Genomic DNA, 20,890 nt, shown 5'->3' on the forward strand with positions numbered 1-20,890 from the left:
TGCATAGAGCTCCAGCAGTAGATAAAGGTCACAAAGTCAGTAATCAGATGGATACTTGCACCTTTGTTCTTGTCATTTTAAATACCTAAAACCTCTTTTTCTCAAACCCACAACTTATTTTAAAAAATTTCAAACCTACAAAAAAGTTGCAATAACATAATAATCACCCATGCATTATTCCTCACCCTGTTTCACCAATTGTTAACATTTTGTCACATTTGCTTTCTCCTTCTCTTCTCTGTCTCATTCCCCTTGCCTTCCACCCTCACCCCCACTTTATGTATTCAAAAAAAATTTGGCTGAATCACTTCAGAATTATCTGCTGACATCTTAATGCTTCATTGCTAAAAACCTGAGCACATATCTCCTAAGGATAGGGGCTTTCTCCTACACAACCAAATATAATTATCACACTTAGGAATTTGAATGTTAAATATAATACTGTTCTCCAAGTCTTTTTCCAAATTTCCCCAATTGTCCCAATACAGCTGTTCCCCCACTGCAATCCAGGATCAATTAAGGATTAGCCACTGCACTTAGTTATATGTCACTTCATTCTTCCTCAGTCTAGAACAATTCTCCAGCCTTTTTTTTTCTTTCGTGACAGAACATTTTTGGAGACTCTAAGACAACTATTTTTGCAGAATGTTAAAACCTGGCTTTAAAAGAAATGATCTGGGCTTTTTGTACCTCACCTAGCATATAGGCTTCAACTCTGGATTTCATTCTGAATCTATTTACAACAGAACGTATTTAAAAATCAAGCACAGAACTGCAGAATTGGAACTGGGCTCAGATATATTTGCTCAAATGTCCTCTGGTTATAGATGAGAAAACTGAAACCCAGAACAGTCTGGCAATTTGCTCAGAGCAAGGTTTAAAATGGGAGCTCTGACCTCATTCCACCACATTACCACATCGTAGATAGCTCCCAGGCCATCTTCTGTCAGATGACAAGAAGCGTTCAGACCATTTTTATACACCGAGTAGAAGTTTAAAATCCTGCCGTTAGATAGTTCCAAATTTCAATGTTAAAAAGTCTCCTATGGTATTCTTTATAAATCAGCATTCCTCTTCTTTTACTGCTTGAATAACTATTTCTGCTGCCATAGACACAAATCAGGTAAAACAACTTTTTCTGGGACAAGTCCACCTCAGCGAGTTCTGGCCCAGCGAGAACGAAGCCCCACCCAGGTTGTGTGAAAGATGGAAGGATCATCTCTGGAGTCAGTTTCAGTTCCTTGAGTTATTAATTCCGCAACCTTGGAGAAATCATTAAATCTCTCTTAGATTCTTTTTCGTCACGTACAAAACAGAAACACAATTATAGGTATCAGACTGTTAGGAGGAATAAATGAAATTACTAAAGGAAATGATACCAGCAAAGCACCAAACATACTGCCTGGTACGTACAAACACTAGTTCCCTTCCCACTTCTACCCCGGTCCTCCCTGAGCCTCCTATGAGCCTCCTAGTTTACACGGCTGGTAGTGAGAAGCTTACACTTGACCCCCCTTTCAACACTAATGAGTTAAGAAAAATGTGGTTTACTAATAAAACATTACTTCTAGTTAAAGGAATTTTAACTATGTTCTAAACCATTATTAAAGATACATCATGCTAAACGCTGGTGCTTGCTTTTGAGTATGACACAGCTGTAATACTAATTCTGCTAGTAAAACAAACAAATGTATACATGTTTATACTCAAGGGGTTAAACTAGAATAAAATATTCTGAAATATTAATCATGATTTCCCTCAGGTGATGGGATTTTAAAAGATTTTGTCCCTTACTTCTTCATATTTTCCAACTCTTACAATGAACCTTTATAATAAGAAGAAAGCTCATTTTCTTAAAGGTTTTAATAATATACATCTTATGATGGAGTTATATTCTCAAATTATATACTGTCAAAATCACTCTGAGCTTACGTTAGGAAGGAGAATGTGCTGGAGTAAAACATACTCTCTCAATACGATAGAGTCAAACAACTCAAAAACAGTTTTTCTTCCATTTTCAAAACAAACTGCTCTTTCTTCATTTAGGCACAAGATGTACATATTGGCACATAAAAGCTGTGTGCTGTGTGTGTATTTAAATACAGAACCACACTTAATGTAGCAAGATGCTCATGCCATAAAAGGCAAACTGGGCCAACAGCAGATACACGACTCCTACTTCATACTTAACAAGGACATGTAAATGGTGGGTGGATTCGGACCAAAATATTTAAATCATTATTTCTTCCTCTTTTTTTTTTTTTTAACTTTTGAGCGTGCATGGCTGTATTTGCAAATGTTAACTAAACATACATATAATGTGACTCCACTATAAACATAATATTTTTGGAAGACAGAAGAGCCGTGGTTGAACTCTAGCTATACTGGCAGACACCTGCAACTGACAGAGGCAGGAGGGAGGAGCCCTGACCCAGGGCTGTTGTGCAGCCAGTTTGCTTGGGTGAAGCTGTTTCAGTTGTTAAAATACTGTAATTCTTCATTACTGATTGGTAAGTAGCTGCTGTCTGAGCCCCTGAGGTGCCCTAATACCCTGGCTCACCCTAGGACCTCTCTACACCTGACAACCAAAGGGGACAACAGTATACCCTATTTCAGCATTATGGCTGGTGTCTGCCCGACTGTTAATATTTCGAACACCACCCTGTCTCCATCGACATCTCCCTATCCATTCATAGGCACTGCTGGTCACTGGCTGCCATAGTTATTCTAGCACTTTCATTTTGCGTTTGCATAAAGATAGCACTTTTACAGAGCATCCATGTGTGTCGTTGGGGTGTGTGTGTGCGTTTTAAGAGAAAGAAGTGAACAGAAGAAATGTTATTTCTTAGAAAATAAAGAATTTCATCATGGGTCCTATTATTTTGGAATCTCAAATCAGACGCAGGAAGATTGCGTTTTATCAGGGATTCTGTTCTTCATCCTGATCAATACAGAAAGTGGTTCATCCTTTTATAGTCTGATGGAATATCTAAACTGTCTAAAGCATATCATCCTCCTTACCCCTCAAAAGAGAGAAAGCTAATTCCTGATACTAACAAGAGCAGAGCATTCCTAAAGTACAGCACTTTCAAAACACATCTAATGACCTAAAAATGTCACCTATGACACAAAATGTCAATGCTTAGAATATCAAAATAGGGGCGCCTGGGTGGCACAGCGGTTAAGCGTCTGCCTTCGGCTCAGGGCGTGATCCCGGCGTTACAGGATCGAGCCCCACATCAGGCTCCTCTGCTATGAGCCTGCTTCTTCCTCTCCCACTCCCCCTGCTTGTGTTCCCTCTCTCGCTAGCTGTCTCTATCTCTGTCAAATAAATAAATAAAATCTTTAAAAAAAAAATAAAAAAAAAAATTAAAAAAAAGAATATCAAAATAACTATTATGAAAGAGATTTATTTTTACCTACAAGGAATGAAAAATAAGTCACTAAGTAGCTACATAAAGGCTCAGGAACAAGGGTAAATTAGGTAACAGAAAAAATCAAGAAAATAGTATAACTAATTTTTAATATAAATAAAACCACATTAAAAAAACTTTATAGGAATTGTGATTTGAGTAAATCACAGAAAAGAAAATTTCATGACTGTTTAAAATGACTTCTCTAGGAACTGGATCTTCATCAACATTATAGTAGTCATAATGGCACGACAGTCATATAATATATTTTTTAAATTATTGTCATTATTCCTGCTTTACATAGGAGGAGTTTTATTTGTAGATATTTCTCTCTCTTTTTAGAATAATCTCCAAAAGCTAAAAATGTTAGCAGGAGCTAAAATTTTTTAAATAGTCAAGTATGTAAGTGTAACTCACCTTATACATGATGATTTTCAGAATCTTAAAAAAGAAAACAGTACATGTAGGATGTCTTTATTTTCTGTAGTTCATCATAAAATACAAAGAACACTGTTCATACCTGCATAGGTCCAGGAATGCAAGACAGAACTCTCTCTATGTTCTCAGAGGTCACATCAACATCATTCACAGCAACAAGGACATCACCTGAAAACAAAATAACAAAGGTCGTTTTATGAATATCCAAAAACCAAAAATATCTAGAATTAGAACATTAAAAAGCATCTATTTCAACCTCGTCAAAGTACTATGGAACTCATTATGTGTTATTATACAGCCCATAGCAGCAGAGCTAAGCTCCCACTCCACTCTTTTCTTATACTATAATACACCCCAAAGTTGCGCCAGAACTAAATACAACCTATGGATATTTAAAGAGATGAATATTCTCATTTTGGATACAATTGGTAGAATTATGTAAACTCAAAGGACAAATAAAAAATTTGTAGCATAAACCAAGTACGGCACTTAGCAAAATTGAATCTAATCAGTTAAACCCACGGAAAAAAAAATTTGGGCTGAAATTTTAATTAAATCCATGTGGTACATCATAACTCAATATGCTGTGGCATTCACTGCTATTACTGACCTGTGTCTACACACAGCTCTTTTTTTTGTCATTCCTAAATATATCATTAGGAAATGGACCAAATAATTAATATTCATCTAACAGATATTCACTGAGCACCTACTGTGTGCCATACACTGTTCTAGGCACTAAAGATAGAGAATTGAACAAAACAGACAAAAATCTCTACTGTCATGGAGCTTCACACTCTGGGGAAGACAGATTATAAACACGTATATAGATAACAGTGTTGGTTGGTAGACGATTCTCCATCAGTCTCTCATGTTTTTGTACATCTTGCAAGGCAAAGTACTAACAGTCCTCGTTCTGGATTATTTTTTCAAGGATGTTTGTGTAGTGAACAGCCTTGGACAACAGAGGTAATGCTGTAGGAAGTAACCATCTGAAAACATGTCTAACAAAGCTCTAAAAGTAGGAGACATACACGTATTGTCATAACAGATAAGAAAATGGATTTTAGAGCGAGTGTAGTATACATATTTTAAAATGTTTAGTGGAAAATTTTCTCTTTCTATAACAGAAGTGTTATATTTACTTCTCATTCTCCCACATATTTGTTTTCCTCAAGTTCTTGTCAGCAACTCTGTGACTCAGAAATGGCAGGCTTCCTGGACATCCTATCACTGCAGTGGGCAGAGTTCCTTCTCAGCAAGCACACAGGGGTCATTAGGATGCCCTGTCAAAGGCTGAAAGGAAATGAACTGCATGAAATTGTTTGAACTGTTAGGTAAGAAATGTGAATTACTGATGGAAAATTTTATCAAGGTACATTCAGGGTGGCCTGGATGGCTCAGTCATTAAGCGTCTGCCTTTGGCCCAGGGCGTGATCCCAGGGTCCCGAGATCAAGCCCCGCATCAGGCTCCCTGTTCCGCTGGGAACCTGCTTCTTCCTCTCCCACTCCCCCTGCTTGTGTTCCCTCTCTCGCTGGCTGTCTCTTTCTGTCAAATAAATAAATAAAAAATCTTAAAAAAAAAAAAGATACATTCCAAAGTCAAATGAAATAGAAAAAGGTGAAATCAGTTTATTACAGTACTTAAGTCAATTCCTCAATGTAAAATTAATCATTTGAGAAAATCTATCAATGCATTCCTCAGCATCTGCTTAATATCAAATGTGTAACTGTAGGGCACTGAGGGCTATGAAAATACATCTGTCAAAGTTTGTTTACTACTCTATTAATACTGTATACAAAATGAAGATACAGTTTAAGAAATTATTTTTAAAACAAAACTATTACATATAAATGTAGAAAAAAGAAATCTATATCTGTATCTATGTAAAATGTTGCCACTGGGTGTACGGGCTTTTTCTTTTTTTGCTTTATTTTCTAAACTGTCTACATTAAACAAATACTACTATTATAAAACAAATTAAAACTCATTATTTTACTAAAAAAAAAAACCCACTGTGGTAGGCAGATTAATGGTCCCCTAAAGTTGTCCATATCCTAATCACTGAAATCTGTGAATGTTACCTTGCATGGCAAAAGGGACTTGGCAGAAGTAATTAAGTTAAGGATGTTGAGATCGGGAGATTATCTAAGTGGCCCAATATAATCACAGGGTATTTATAAGGAAGGAGGCAGGAGGTTCAGAGTCAGAGAAAAACTTAAAAATGCTACGCTGTTGGCTTTGAAGATGCAGGAAGGGACCACAAGACAAGGAATTCAGGTGGCCTCTGAAATTTCAGCTGGCCGAGGAAAGGGATTTCTATCCTAGAGAATCCATAAGGAATGCAGCCCTGTGGATACTTTGATTTTAGTGCAAGAGGACACATTTTAGACATCTAACTTCCAGAACTGCAAGATGATAAATTTCTGTCGTTCTAAACCACTAAGTTTGTGGTAATTTGTCACGGCGGCTATAGAAAATGAATACACCTGCCTAACAATACAAAACAGTCTTGGCTAAGCACCAAATGAGAATCAGGGACCATGAATGAAAAAGAACAGATCTGGATGTACAAGGTACAGAGAAGAGGTCATTGGAGAAAAAAATAAATCAATCTTGTTAGAAGAAGGGATTTATGCACAGAAGGACTGGGAAATATGTATGTGCCAGTGGGGTGGGAGCGGACTGTGAGTTTAAATTGATCTTTTAAATTAAGCTGAATTTGACTTCAGGGGGAAGACATCTGGCTTTTGAAACACAGTTACCATATTATACCTTCAAGTTAATGCATTTACTGTCAAGGCATTTACTGAAAAATTCTTAAATTTTGAGAGAATTAACTTTATTATATATTTTTTGAATTCCAATTATCAATCCCTCATTTATAATATGCAGGCATAAGCAGAAAATTAAGGTCTCTCCTAACCTATCATTCTAGAAATCCTTGAATAATGGTGGCTCATATATTGTAACTATCATCCAAAACATTTGATTAAGTAAAAGATCACATTCCCTGACGATGCCAGATAAGAAACTGGTGCAAGGTTTTTATTTCTCATTAAAATAGAAAATAATACTACAGCAATGTTTGAAAAATTACTGATGACCCCGGCACTTATAGCCATAATTATTTTCGCAAATTATTTTTAGTCTTTACTTACATTGACACAAATGAGGTATAAAGGAATTTCATCCTTTTAAACTTCTCAAGCAATAAGAATTTTTATGTTGGTACATAGTGTTTAGATGACAATTTTAATAGTCAAATAACAAATACATTTATTAAATTATAATTCAAATAACCGTACTCCAGTTTGACATTTTCATGCTTTTTATTTTTTATCCTTACTTAAAAAATGCTTAAATAAATGTTTTCATGCACATAGTTTTCTTTCTTTTACATCTGGGGTCAGCAAGCTTTCTGTAAAGGACCAAATTAGTAAATATTTCAGGCTCTGCAGGCCATATGGTTTTTGTTGCAGCAACTACTCTGCTCTGCAACTGTAGCTCGAAAGCAGCCATAGACAATAAACACATGAATGTGGCTGTGCTCCAGTCCAATTTTATTTCTGAACACTAACATGTGAATCTCACATAACTTTCATATGTAATAAAATATTAGTCTTTTGATTTTTTTTTAAAAATCACTGAAAAGGTAAAAACCATTCTCCGTTTTCAGACTACAAAAACAAGTGGTAGGCCTGATCTGACATACAGGTCATGGTTTACAGATCTGTTTTAGATTATTTCTTTTGGATAAGTGTCTCAAAATGGATTAAATGGGTGAAGTGGTACATTGTTGTATCCTAATCCTTATTTCCAAATTACATTTTGAAAGGATTAAATAATTTCTTTTCTTTTTGGCTTCAAAGAGAAATCCTTTGGCACTTTCCCTGCCCATTCAAGTGAGCACCACAGCAAGTGAAAGAGTTTTGTGAATAGAAATGAGAACTTGTAGGTCCCAGCTTTATCACCGACTGCCCTCTGTTCTTCAGTAAATCACGTAATCCTTCTGGTACTCATCTGTAGAAGGAAGTAACTGCACCAGAAGCTCTCTAGGAAGTCCTAAAAACTCTATCTTTCCAATGAAGTCACTGCTGGTTTCTTTCCTTTACTACTGGGTCAAGTACCACAGGTTAAATGTGGGAAAGAAATGATGTGAGGGAGGAGAGACAGACAAATACAGTAGAGTTACTTTCGTTAACAAAACTGAAATGTTGGGGTGCCTGGGTGGCTCAGTTGGTTAAGTGTGTGACTCTTGGTTTCAGCTCAGGTCATGATCTTGGGGTTGTGAGATCGAGCCCCGCATCAGGTTCCATGCTCAGCTTGGAGTCTACTTGAAATTCTCTCTGCCCATCTCCCTTAGACCCTCCCCCAGCTTGCTCTCACTCTCTCTCTCTCTCTCAAACTCTACGGGAAGAAAACTGAAATGTTTCAAGTATTACAGAAGGTGAAAATAAAAATGTGTATCAAATAGCAACATGCAAAATTTTAGAGAATAAAACCATTCATTAGGTGCTCACAAAAAACCAAACCTATCTTTCTAAAAAAGTACTTCAAATGTTTTAACTGGAAACAACCAAAATGTCCATCAACAGTGAAATGGAAAAATGAATATACAATGGAATACTACATAGAAACAGCCGGATATTTTTTACAGGCTATAAAATAAAGAAAATAAACGCAAGAGAATTCACACCATATACTTCTATTAAAGGAAGTTTAAGAAGAGGTGAAATTAAAAAAAAAAAGAAGAGGAGGAGGAAAAGTCACTCTGTTGATAGAAAACTTGACTTTCAGAGGGGAGAGGGTATTAACCGGGAGAAGGCACAATGGAGCCTTCTGGGTATTGGAAATGTTCTTTATCTTGATCTGGGTGGTAGTTACACAGGTATATACACACGTCAAAATTCGTCGAATGTACACTTAAGATTTGTTCATGCTTTGAATGTATGTTATACCTCAAAAAGATTTTTTAAAGGATTAAAAAAAACTTCAAAAAACTTAAAAAGAGAAATAGCACAAGTGTGTCATGTAAAACAAAGTTATTCGGTTATCACAGGTAAGAACATTAGAAGTTACACAAAAAGCACTTAAAATAAAAACTTCGTTTTATTGTTGAGAAGAAACATTCTGCAGGGGTACGTTGTCTAGAACACTGTGTGATTTCTTTAACCCTATCCTTTCCAATCCTTAAAAAACACGTAGTTAAAATGAAGAAAAATGGGTCATTGTGATGAAAAAAAATCACCAAGGCGATAGGCAGTTTCTAGGATGCAGGTCAAAAGAGGATTTGCTTTGGTCTAGGGATGGAGGCTGGCTATGGGTAGTCAGGGAGCAAATAGCTGACACTTTTTTTTTTTTTTTTAGGATTTATTTATTTGAGAGAGAGAGAGCACATGTGCTCACGTGCATGGGGGTGGGCAGGGGCAGGCAGGGGCATAGGGAGAGGAAAAGAGAGAATCTTAAGCAGACTCCAGGCCCAGTAAGGAGCCCAACACGGGACTGAACTCCCGACCCTAAGATCATGACCTGAGCTGAAATCAAGAGTCAGCCACTTAACTGACTGAGCCACCCTGGTGTCCCTAGCAGTCAAACTTTTAGAAAAACTCGGAAATAAAAAATAAAGATGCAAGTCAGCAGCAAGAGCAGCAAAAATGGCACCAGAAAATGCAGCAAAACCCCCAAAATCCCAGCAAAGAAGAATCAGAATAGAAAGGAGTTCTACCGTCGTGAAAGGAAAGAATGGGAGGAGTCACCAGTTTCACTGTGTTGGCCAATGCACTTTAGTCAAAGGAGGGTCATTCTCCAGCAAGACAATGGCAGAAGTCACCCCAGCAAACTGCATTACCAGGACAAAGTTTTCAAGATCCTCCTGCCTATGGGGTTACCTCACGGTTCAACTACAGACTTCAGTGTAAAATAGAACTATGAAAGAAACAAATGAGAAAATTCCATGCTGTGGGATTAGCAAAGTCACCATGACATTAAAATTGTCCATTATTTATTCCCAAAGTATGTAACTTTAAAAATATACATCACCATAAATTAAAAATACGAAAAAAGATAAAACAAACCACCTATAACGTCTCCACACAAACCCAACACTATTAGCATTTTGCTGTATTTGTATTTACTTCCAATTGTTTTCCCTGTACATATTTTTCTACAGTTTGTGCATTTATTCAATAAATGCTTCTGAGGGCTTATTTATCAACCAAGCATTTTGCTATGCACCACGGACGAAATAATCATTTTACTTTGACAAATCTTTTTTTTTTTAACTTACTGGTAAATCATAAACTCTTCCATTATGAAACTGAAATCATGCACTTCATTTTTCTGCCTTTTCACTGCTATTCATACACATGCAGAAAAGTACACAAACTGTAGTAGTACAACAATAAATTATCAAAAAGTGAACATATCCATGTAACCACACTCAGGTCAAAAAGCATACTACCAGCATCCTGTGTATCTTTAAATTATTTTAAAGGTAAACAACAGGACTACATAGCAGTTTCTTCCTCTCTGTAGTTCATTCTGTTTCCTCCTAGACAGATGGTGCAAAGAGAAGAGGTCTAGAGGTAAGTGGCGTTCCTAGAAGGTTCAGCAGACTGGAGTGAGGATCAGGGGAAAGGAGGCATGGAATAGGACACTCCTGATCATAACCACCTCTCCATCAGGTTTCAAGAGAAATAGGTAAAAAGAATTTAGAGATTTGTCTACAAATTAGTCCAATTAGGTTCTGAGCAGAGGCCCCAGATAAATATAGGAGTCTCCCATCATGTTGTGTCCTAAAATTATGGTGGGTGGCAACAACCAGGCAAGACTTCATAAGCATGAATTCTGGCATCCTCCGACAGAACGAAAAGAATAAGCCTGAGACATTTTACAAAAAAGGAAGTTGAGCACCTGAGAAAACGTAAGCATCCATTAGCTTCCGCTCCAGCTATCCATTGCTGCATAACGAATGACCCCAAAACTTCGGAGCTTAAAACAACAACCACCATTTTTTATCTTTCCTGGTTCTGGGGTTGACTGGGCTTAGCTGAGGTTCTCACTCGGGGTTTCCCACGTGGTTGCAGCCAGATGTGGTTGGGCCTGGAATTTTCTGGAAGGCTTCTTCACTCGTGTGGTAGCTGATGCTGCAGGGTGGCTGAAGCCTCAGCTGGGGTGATCAGCCAGAATAATACAGCCTCTGCATGTGGACCGGCCTTGCTCACACAATGGCAACTGGGTTCCAAGAACACCAGGCAGAAGCTGTACCACCGGTTATGATCCCACCTCTGAAATCACATAGCACTACTTAAACTGTAGCCCAGGCCCACAGGGGTAGGGAAGGGAGGACACAAAAACTTAACTCTCCATAGGAGGAGTATCAACATTACATTGTGAGAAGGGAATGCGGAGATCTTGCCGCAGCCATTTGGAACACACACTGCATAGGTGCTCTTTCTATGTGACACGTTCTTGTAAACCCGATCATGGCACTTACCATACTATGTGAAACTGTCTGCCTATTTCTGACCCACCTCTCGCACCATAGTAGGAGCTTCTGAAGAGGAGCGAGTGCGTCCTTAGAGTAATCTTTGTATTCCTGACACTTAGCGGATGCTCAAAGATTTTGTGGAATCGATGAATAAACAACTGCAATTCAGACTTAAAGAAGTGTTTTTAAATATTTCTAAGCAGTTATAAAAGTTCCTGTATCTAAATCTTGTAGGCTGAGTCAACTTAAAGGATTGTCAGCTTTTAGATCTGTTAATAACTTTTACATTTCATTAATAATATATTCTCACATTTGACTGATACAGCTTTTACCTAAGTAATAAAGTTGCTACTAACTCAAGCATTAGATCAAACAGCTGAAAAAGTATCAGCAATACAAAATGCTCACCTTAATATATATGCAGAATAACTTGGATTTATTTTTTTCCCTTCAAATTGATGAGATATTTTATGACAAGCACCCTTACAAGGAAATTTATATATAACATCACCATTGCTAAATATGCCAAATGAAACAGTTTAAAACCACTCCAAGAACTTAGTGTCCTCAAGTGCAAACATACAATTTAAAAGTATTTTTATTGATAAATTACATATTTTTATATCACGCTAGTGGATACAGGCCATTCAAATCTAAATTATCACTGTAAAATTAACTTATTTTCTTTTTCTTGTCAGCAAATATAACCAAGATGAAATAAAATGATATAACTCAAAACTCAAAAATTAGTTAAGCTATTCCTTGGCCTAAATGAGGCAAACACATATTCAACTCCCCAAAGTACTTATTTGAAGAACATCATGCCTTGTAGTACACCACGCTTAACAATTTCACTACTGCCCCAGATACCATCAAGCAGTCCTTAATCTGTTGAGACTCTGCATATAATTCTGTTTTGATCATGTCTCACAAAGCATCACTAATCATGAATCTCTGCAAACAAGAATTGATGTTCACCAGCAACACTTACCAATTAATATCTGACCACTCTTCATAGCAGAGCCTCCTGGCAGCAGGCCATGGACCACAAGTCTCTCTCCACTGCCCTGTTTTCCACTTCTTTTCCAGCTCCACTTGGTCTGATGGATAATCCCAACCAGGACTTCCAGAAGCTTGAGCTGCTCTTTGGCTTTGATCACAGTTAACTTTTTGGGGTTTACATAAACATTCACATCCTTGTACCGCTGTTGGACAACAACTCCTGTTTTCTGGTTGGACTGATGCTTTAGAATGGACACTGGCTCATTGTCATTACTGTTTTTTTTATTGTAGCGCTTGGGTAAAAGACTTTTACTTTTTAAAATTTTGGTAAACCGCCTGAGTTTAGGTTCATACTTTTTTCCTTCTTTGTAATCATCCTCTTCAATTACAATCTCATTTTCACTGAACCTGACATGGTTCACAGTAGAAGTCTCAGGAAGGAGGCTTTCTTCTTCATCCTCACTCAATTCTAAATAAAATAATTCTCCATTTTTCTGCACACTGTCCAGCCATTCAGGTTCAACATCACTGCGAAAAATAGAAAAGATACTCTGAATAGCAGCCAAACTAAGAAAAATAGTTATGTCTTTCGGGCACCGGGGGTGCACAGAGGTGGGAGGAGGTGAAAGTTCTTTGATTCTTTCAAAGCCTCCTTACTATTTCTGATTTATTATAAGCATCAACATTATTTTCTACGACACTTTTTAAGAGTCTTGAAGAAATGGGGTTGGAGGACAGGGTATGAAAAAACCACAGTGACAGAAAACAAATAAAAGAAGGAGATGGCCTCCTTCTAGAATCTAAGTTTTGCTGGGGTTTTTTTTTTTTTTCATTTTAATTCAGTCCTTGTAAGGTTATTGCTCACTTTAGACAATTTCATTGGACAATAATTTACATTAATAGTTGATTGTGCAATTATATCCAGACATAAGCCATTTGGAAATTGAACATAAAAACATCCTATTTGCATAGAAACTATTCAGCATGGCTGTCATGTTAAAACGAAAGCTAAAGCCTACCATTATTAATAAGATTTGTTTATACAATAAATTTTCAAAAAAGAAATATTCACTTCACCATAAACTAAAATCTTCGCCGAAAGCAACTAGTTTATAATCACAGTTAATAATGATTGCTTCTATAGCTTATAATTTCCATAAAACTCCTTTTTATGAATAATTGTAGTAAGAAAAGTAAACCACATATTACATAATTCATCATGTGATTGTTAAAAAAAACTTTTAACTGGGAAGTAGGCTACTGAAAAAAACACTCCACCCTGCCTGTTTAATGCTGTGAACACTTTACCTTTCAAACCACTATTTTCTAAAGCAAAACTGGTTACAGTGGAAAATATAATACGTTAAGAGAGTCTTTCAGAAACACCAGCTGTAATATTCTGATGTAAAAGGGTATAATTTGTGTTCTAATCATTCCATCAAATAGAAGACATTTCTGTTTTCTGCAGTGTTTATTAGCAACTCCGGTTTTTCTAACTTAAAAGTCAACTGTGTCTCTAGGGGTGCCTGGGTGACTCAGTCAGTTAAGTGTCTGATGCTTGAATTCAGCTCAGGTCGTGAGATCCAGCCCCACGCTGGGCTCTGCACCAGGCTTGGAGCCTGCTTAAGATTCTCCCCCTCCCTCTATCCCATCTCTCCACCGCATGTGCATGTGTGCTCTCTCTCTCTCTTCCTCAAAAAAAAAAAAAATTAACTGTCTCTCTAAAAACTGTGAGAATTAATTTTTAAAAATGCACTATTCTATTACTCAACTCCGAAATTAACCACTGATCTCAACTGTGGTTGGCAATTAATACAGAATTTTCAACTACATATTAATGGTTAAAAAGGCATACCTAGCCCCAAATATCAAAACTAATTATTTCTTGGGCACTTGTTGGTTCCCAATATGTGGTATCATTTTAGCACCTCTTAGCACCAGGTATTACCATTTATCAGATGTTTCAACCACACTCATCTGTACCCATAGAAATTAGTATTTAATAACTCGGTAATCCTACTCTGAAGAATCTAAATAGCTGTCTCCAATCATAAGAAATCTAGGTAACTATGTACCATAATTTAAAATGGCACAATGTACATATGATTATACACGATTACTTATGAAGATATGCATCAATTTAAACAATGAATGAAATTATTTGCTTTATAATCTCTCTTTTAATCTAGTATGTTATTTGTATTAGACACGTGACCCCAAAGAAATACTTTTCCCCCTATGCTAAACATAAAGATGTTTCATCTTAATCTCTAAAATTTCAATGAGAAGCCACTTTTTGGCTATGACTTAAAGAACTTTGCAAGTGGGGGGGGGGCACAGGACATTCAATCATGGAGGAAACGAACAGTACCAGGTGCTTGGAAGGTACCAGAATTGTAATGATAAAAACACCAGTCCTTCCCTTGTCTAGTGCGGAAGAGAAAGTGAGAACGAATTCACAATAATACACATGGTAAATGCAGGATAGAGGTCACCTAGTTTAGCCTGGGATTGAGGGTGAGGGCAGGGAGAATTTCTAGTAGAGGATACACAGAAGTAAGTTTTTAAAGAGTAAGTGGTTGGTGATGGGGATATGGGGGTGGAAGGGGAAGAGGAAAAGACAACTCCAAGCAGAAATAACAGCATAAGCAGAGGCCTTGAGGGAAGGTCTCTATGCCTATGTGGACAACTAAAACCAGACTGGCCTACGTAGACAACTAAGGAAGGAACATACCTCAACATCATAAAGGCCATATATAAAAACCCACAGCTGATATCATCCTCAAAGGGGAAAAACAGAGTTTTTCCTCTAAGGTCAGGCACAAGACAGGGGTATCCACTCTCACCACTGTTATTTAACATAGTACTAGAAGTCCTAGCCTCAGCAATCAGACAACCAAAAGAAATAAAAGGCAATTGGCAAAGAAGAAGTAAAACTTTCACCATTTGCAGACAACATGATACTCTATGTAGAAAACCCAAAAGACTCCACCAAAAAATTGCTACAACTGATACACAAATTCAGTAAAGTTGCAGGATACAAAATCAACATACAAAAATCTGCTGCATTCCTCTACACCAATAATGAAGCAGCAGAAAGAGAAATTAAGGAGTCGATCCCATTTACAATTACACCAAAAGCCATAAGATACTTAGGAATAAATCTAACCACAGAGGTAAAAGATCTGTACTCTGAAAACTATAAAACACTGATGAAAGAAATTGAAGATGACACAAAGAAATGGAAAAACATCCCATACTCATAGATGGAAAGAAGAGATATTGTTAAAATGTCTATACTACCCAAAGCAATCTACACATTTAATGTAATCCCTATCAAAATACCACCAACATTTTTCACAGAGCTAGAACAATCAATCCTAAAATGTGTATGGAACCATAAAAGACCCCAAATAGTCAAAGCAATCTTGAAAAAGAAAGGCAAGGCTGGTGACATCACAGTTGCAGACTTCAAGCTGTATTACAAAGCGGTAGTGATCAAGACAGTATGGTATTGACGGAAAAACAGACACATTGATCAACGGAACATTTTTATCCAAAGACTATACCAATTCACATTTCCATCAGCAATGAATTAGACCCATTTTCCTCACCTCTAAATTTAAAAAATACTTCACTTTAAGAGGAAGAAGAAATTAAAAGAAGGGAGATAAGGGGAACAGAAATAAAGACAGGGAAATGTATGTATGAGACTCGCGAAAGAAGGAAACGTATAGTAAAAAAAAAAAAAGACGAAGAAGAAGAACTGAGAAGTCACAAAGACCTGGGTTTGAATTCTGTTCTATTGACATTTTTACTTTTCTAAGCTTTAGTTTTTCTCTTCTAGAAAACATATTATAGCTACCTCACATGGCTTTTATCAACAGTAAATTAAAAAATGCGCTCGGTATGGTAAGTGTCAAATGTCAGTTCCTTTCCTATTGCCCAACAGAGTCAAAAATGTAGAGAAACTTATAACTTTTTAGATATAGCACTCATATTTTTGTATTCTTCCAATCCCTGGCAATAAATGAAGATGTCTCCAATTACCTCTATTTGCTAAGTTCCAGTGCTATTAGCATAAGAAGCAAACTAGATGCAGCCTCTAAGGCTCCCACAGTATTCCTGGAAGGTTCCTTATTCCTACTCCAGATGATTAATTCCTGTTTAGATAAGCATCAACAGCATAACTGATTAAGGTGTTAGAAAGTTTAACAGAGTTATAAAGACTGTGGTCTCAAACTAGTTCTATGAGAAGGGGGCGTATTAAAGACAACTACAAAAAAACCAACCTTTCAGTGCAACTATTATTAATAACAAAATTAAATAAATTAATATTATATGTGGATACTACCTATTCCAGGAGATGGAGCTTAATCCTTCCTCCCCTTTAATGTGAACTGGACTTAGTGATGTGCTCCCAAAGAACAGAGTATGGAAAATGAGAAACAGTAACTTCACAGCGAAGAAACCTTGCAGACATTACCTTAACCAAGCGACCCAGGTTATGAAAAACAAGAAACAACTAAGAAACTATCACAGACCACAGGAAACTAGGGATACTTAATGACTAAATGCAATATGATATCCTGGATTAGATCCTAGAACAGAAAAAGGACATAAGTAGATAAATGGTAAAATTCAAATAAAGTCTGGAGTTTATTTAATGGTACTGTACTAATGTTAATTTCTCAGTTCTGGCAAACATACCATAGTTGTGTAAGATGTTAACATCAGGGGAAACTGGGTGAAGGATATATGGGAATTCTCTGTACTATGTTTGCAACTTTTCTGTAAATCTAAACTTATTCCAAAAGAAAATGTTTATTTTTAAAAAGGAATTAACTCTAGCAGCTTTAATTCGGATTTTTATAATACAGATTTTTGTAAGTGTTCTTTAATCTCTTTCCTGAGATCCTATGGTACAAATTGCAAAGCTGTCATTGTGTAAATGTCTTTCAATGAGATTATTTTGTTTATTCCACTTTTCTCTGAACAGAAATAATGGTATATTCATTGTCTGCTTGAAAAGTTTGAGGGCTCTTTAATTGGTTTTCAAGGCTCTAACCGATGTAGTAAACATGAGCAGAGTTCTTCCCAAAGAAAGATTTGCTAATTTGCAAATAACCAAGTTCACTTACATAAACAGTAACATAACTATATTAAGGAAAATGAACTTCACATAATGCTAATAAGTTTCTTAATTCATATTCAAGAATTCTATGCTGAGGGGTGCCTGGGTGGCTCAGTAAGTTAAGCATCTGCCTTAGGCTGAGGCCATGATCCCCAGATCCTGGGACTGACCCTGTATCAGGCCGCCTGCTCAGTGGGGAGCCTGCTTTTCTCTCACCCTCTCCCTCTGCCACTCCCCCTGCTTGTTCTCTCTTGCTCTGCCAAATAAATAAATAAAATCTTTAAAAAAAATAATTCTACACTAATTTTTTTCTTCTAAATTATTGAATCTCTCAGGTCTTAGTTGACATTGTCAACATGTTTCATCAATTTAAATGGTATTAGGATCTTCTTGGCTACCACAAGAAAAGTTATGAATAGCCTGACCTACTGGTTCATTTCCTTAAGGAAAACATAATTTTGCTACTACTCCAAACCTGTTACAGTATACTTTGCTTTCCTTTTAGTGGGCAAAAGCACCAAAGTGGCCAACACACATAGTTACATGGGGCTAATATGTACAACAGAACAATTTTAGGGACAGAGAAAAACCACACAATAAAAACACCATAACAAATAAATGTCTGGTGTTTGTTCAGTATTGGTCTGTCCAATGCTTTTCTGTGTTTGCTTTTCTGTGTTCTGTCTACCAGCAATATCTAATTTCATCCTTGAAGTCTTTGGATTGTTTTCTAGAAGAAAGCCAGAGTTTTAATGGTTAAAAATCTATGCTAGATGTTATGGCAGCTTGAGAGGTCGGGAACCTGGGATGGGCTGGTGTTCTTTCTAGCCTGGCCACAGTCACCACCAGAACAAATGTGAAGCATGTTAGAGAAAAGAAAGGGATCAGCCAGTAAACTACTGTGTACTCACTGCATGAAATAAATTTTTACATCAGGAACATGTTTCCACTGGAACTATGCTAATAATGACCCCAATCCCAGGACCACATTCCCTACCTCCACCCCCTTCAGTTAAATGGAGCATGCTTACATATCACTAAGTTATATGTGGGATAAGATCTGACCCTAGCAAAACTGAAATCAGAGACCAGCAAAACATTTTGTGATAGGGCATTTTTGTACTTTTAAAAATGTCAGATGGACAGAGGGCTCGTCACCTAGCTAAAATGCAAGTTCTGAAAGTGAAGAATGAAAACTGCTATAGGAGAGCCAAGTTTGGAGAAAGTAAGTCTAAGAAGTGTCAAAAAAGGCTGTAGGAGACGGTGTAGGAGAAGCACATAAGTGGGATGTTGAATAATTTTGACAAGATAGGAAGAAAGGGTGTTTCAGAGAGAACAAAGTACATATGAGTGTAGGTGTGAAACTACACAAGAGGTATGAGAATGGGTGTATATTTCAGTGTCATAATGTTAAGCACTAAATGTTTATGTCTCCCCAAAATGTGTATGTTGAAACCTTACCACTCAATCTGATGGTATTAGGAGATGGGACCTTTGGGAAGCAATTAGGATTAGATGAGGCCACAGGGATGCCGCCCTGGTGAATGGGATTAGTGCCCTCATAAGGGTCATGAGAAAGCTTGCTTGTTCTCTCCGCTCTCTGCCATGTGAGGATACAAAGAGAAGTCAGTAATCTACAACTTGGAGGAGGGTCCTCACCAGAGCCTGACCATGCTGGTACAGTGATCTTGAACTACCAGCCTTCAGAATTGTGAGGAATAAATTTCTGTTGTTTATAAGGTACTCAGTCTATGCTATTTTTTATTTTATTTTATTTATTTTATTTATTGTTTTGAGAAAGAAAGTGTGTGTGTGCAAGTGGGAGTGAGGGCGCATAGGGAGAAGGTGGGCAAGAGAGAGAGAAAATCTTAAGCAGGCTTCATGCCCAGTGCAGAGCCCGATGTGGGGCTCGATCCTAGGACCCTGCGATCATTAGCAGAGCTGAAATCAAGAGTCAGATGCTTAATCGACTGAGCCACTCAGGCATCCTATACAATTTTAAATAGCAGCCCGAGGTAAGACAAGTGGGAATAAAGAAGGCTTTAAAGAAGCAAGATCATCAAAGATGAGATCAGAGAGACTAGGGACAGATCTGAAAAAGGTTTAATATCATCCTAAGGAATCTGGAATTTATTTGGGAGTACTTTTGAGTACCAAGCTTTTAAGTACTATAGAAAAATGATTTACTACACCTTTTTTTTTTTTTTAGAACAATTTTAGGTTCAAAGCAAAATTGAGCTGAAGGTACAGAGATTTCCAATATACTCCCTTCCTCCCACATGCAAATACATGTTACCTCTACCATCACCTCCTTTTTGTCTTCTTGTCAATCCCTCACCATCAACTGTTCACAATTTTCCTGTTCCTGGGATTTAGCAAACCTTCACACAGTCAACAAAATTCAGAGTTAAGTAAATATTCTCATTCCCATTTTAACATGTGAAAACTGAGCCGTATAGAAGTCATGTGACTCATGTAAGGCCATATCGTTTGTGGCTGTAATAAAGAGAACACAGGTTGTCTGACCCCTACTCTTAATCCAATACTCATTACTCTGCACCAGGATGATTATTTCAGGAGACATTATAAAGAAATTCCATTGTAACTGAAGTCGCTGAATTCTTTCCAATACAACCATCAGTGATCAAGCCTGACATATTAGCTGTTTTTTAAATCTTAGCTTTCTCTTCCAGATCACAGGGATGACCTAGTTAAGTTCACGGATATTTGCTTCATTTCATTTAGCTTCACTGGTAATATTCATTTTTGTAGTAGGTTCTCTAAGAAGAAAAATGATTCAGAACTGTGCTCTAGAAAGCAAATTCTGGCAGCTGTATGGAAAAAAGGCTGTAGATAAAGAGGAGGCATCCAGATCAGTTAGAAGGCTACTCTACTCTTACATGGGAGAGGCCAATGCTTTAAGTCAGGCAGTGCCTCTGAAAGAAAAAAAAAAGAAGGAGGGGTGGATATCAGAACAGGTAGTCAACAAGACTGGAGACTTATTAGATCTGAAGACATGAGCAAGGAGAGAGTGATGTCAGTAAGTAAGATGAGCAATGCTAGAGGAGAAACAAGATAATGAATTATCTTCAAATATGCTGATTTGGAAGTAGAGAGAAAGGGTAGCAAAGAATTGCCATTTCTCATCATAAACTACTTAGAGATACACAGTTTGAATTTTTAATCTATTTAATTTGATAAAAGAGAAATTAAATTAAAAGAAAAAAGTAGTCAGGGTTCAGAGCAGGAGAAGAAAAAGGGAATTATCCTAAATTGGATGCTAATACCATATATGGCATCATGACTTTGAAATACTTTGATTCTTCAAGTATAACATTCTTATGTTAAAACCCAAGAAAAGGATAAATTTTGGTATATTCATACAATGGAATCATATTCAGAAGTTTGGT

The 20,890-nt window shown here is 37.0% G+C and overlaps 1 protein-coding gene across 5 annotated transcripts in view; it reads right to left on the reverse strand.

The window, feature by feature from the left end:
* INTU (inturned planar cell polarity protein) overlaps positions 1-20,890 on the reverse strand; it is a 92,355-nt gene that overhangs the window by 58,314 nt on the left and 13,151 nt on the right. For all 5 annotated transcript variants that reach the window (XR_004625846.1, XM_034661644.1, XM_034661645.1 and 2 more), the window contains exons 2-3: positions 12,336-12,874; positions 3,934-4,019 (exon numbers count right to left, since the gene is read on the reverse strand). Coding sequence is in view for 4 of the 5 variants with exons in the window: in XM_034661644.1 (XP_034517535.1) it covers positions 3,934-4,019; positions 12,336-12,874 (625 nt within the window). In the remaining variant the exon portion in view is untranslated. The remainder of the gene's footprint in view (positions 1-3,933; positions 4,020-12,335; positions 12,875-20,890) is intronic.

The sequence above is a fragment of the Ailuropoda melanoleuca genome, chromosome 5, assembly GCF_002007445.2.
Source record: "Ailuropoda melanoleuca isolate Jingjing chromosome 5, ASM200744v2, whole genome shotgun sequence".
Classification (NCBI taxonomy): domain Eukaryota; kingdom Metazoa; phylum Chordata; class Mammalia; order Carnivora; family Ursidae; genus Ailuropoda; species Ailuropoda melanoleuca.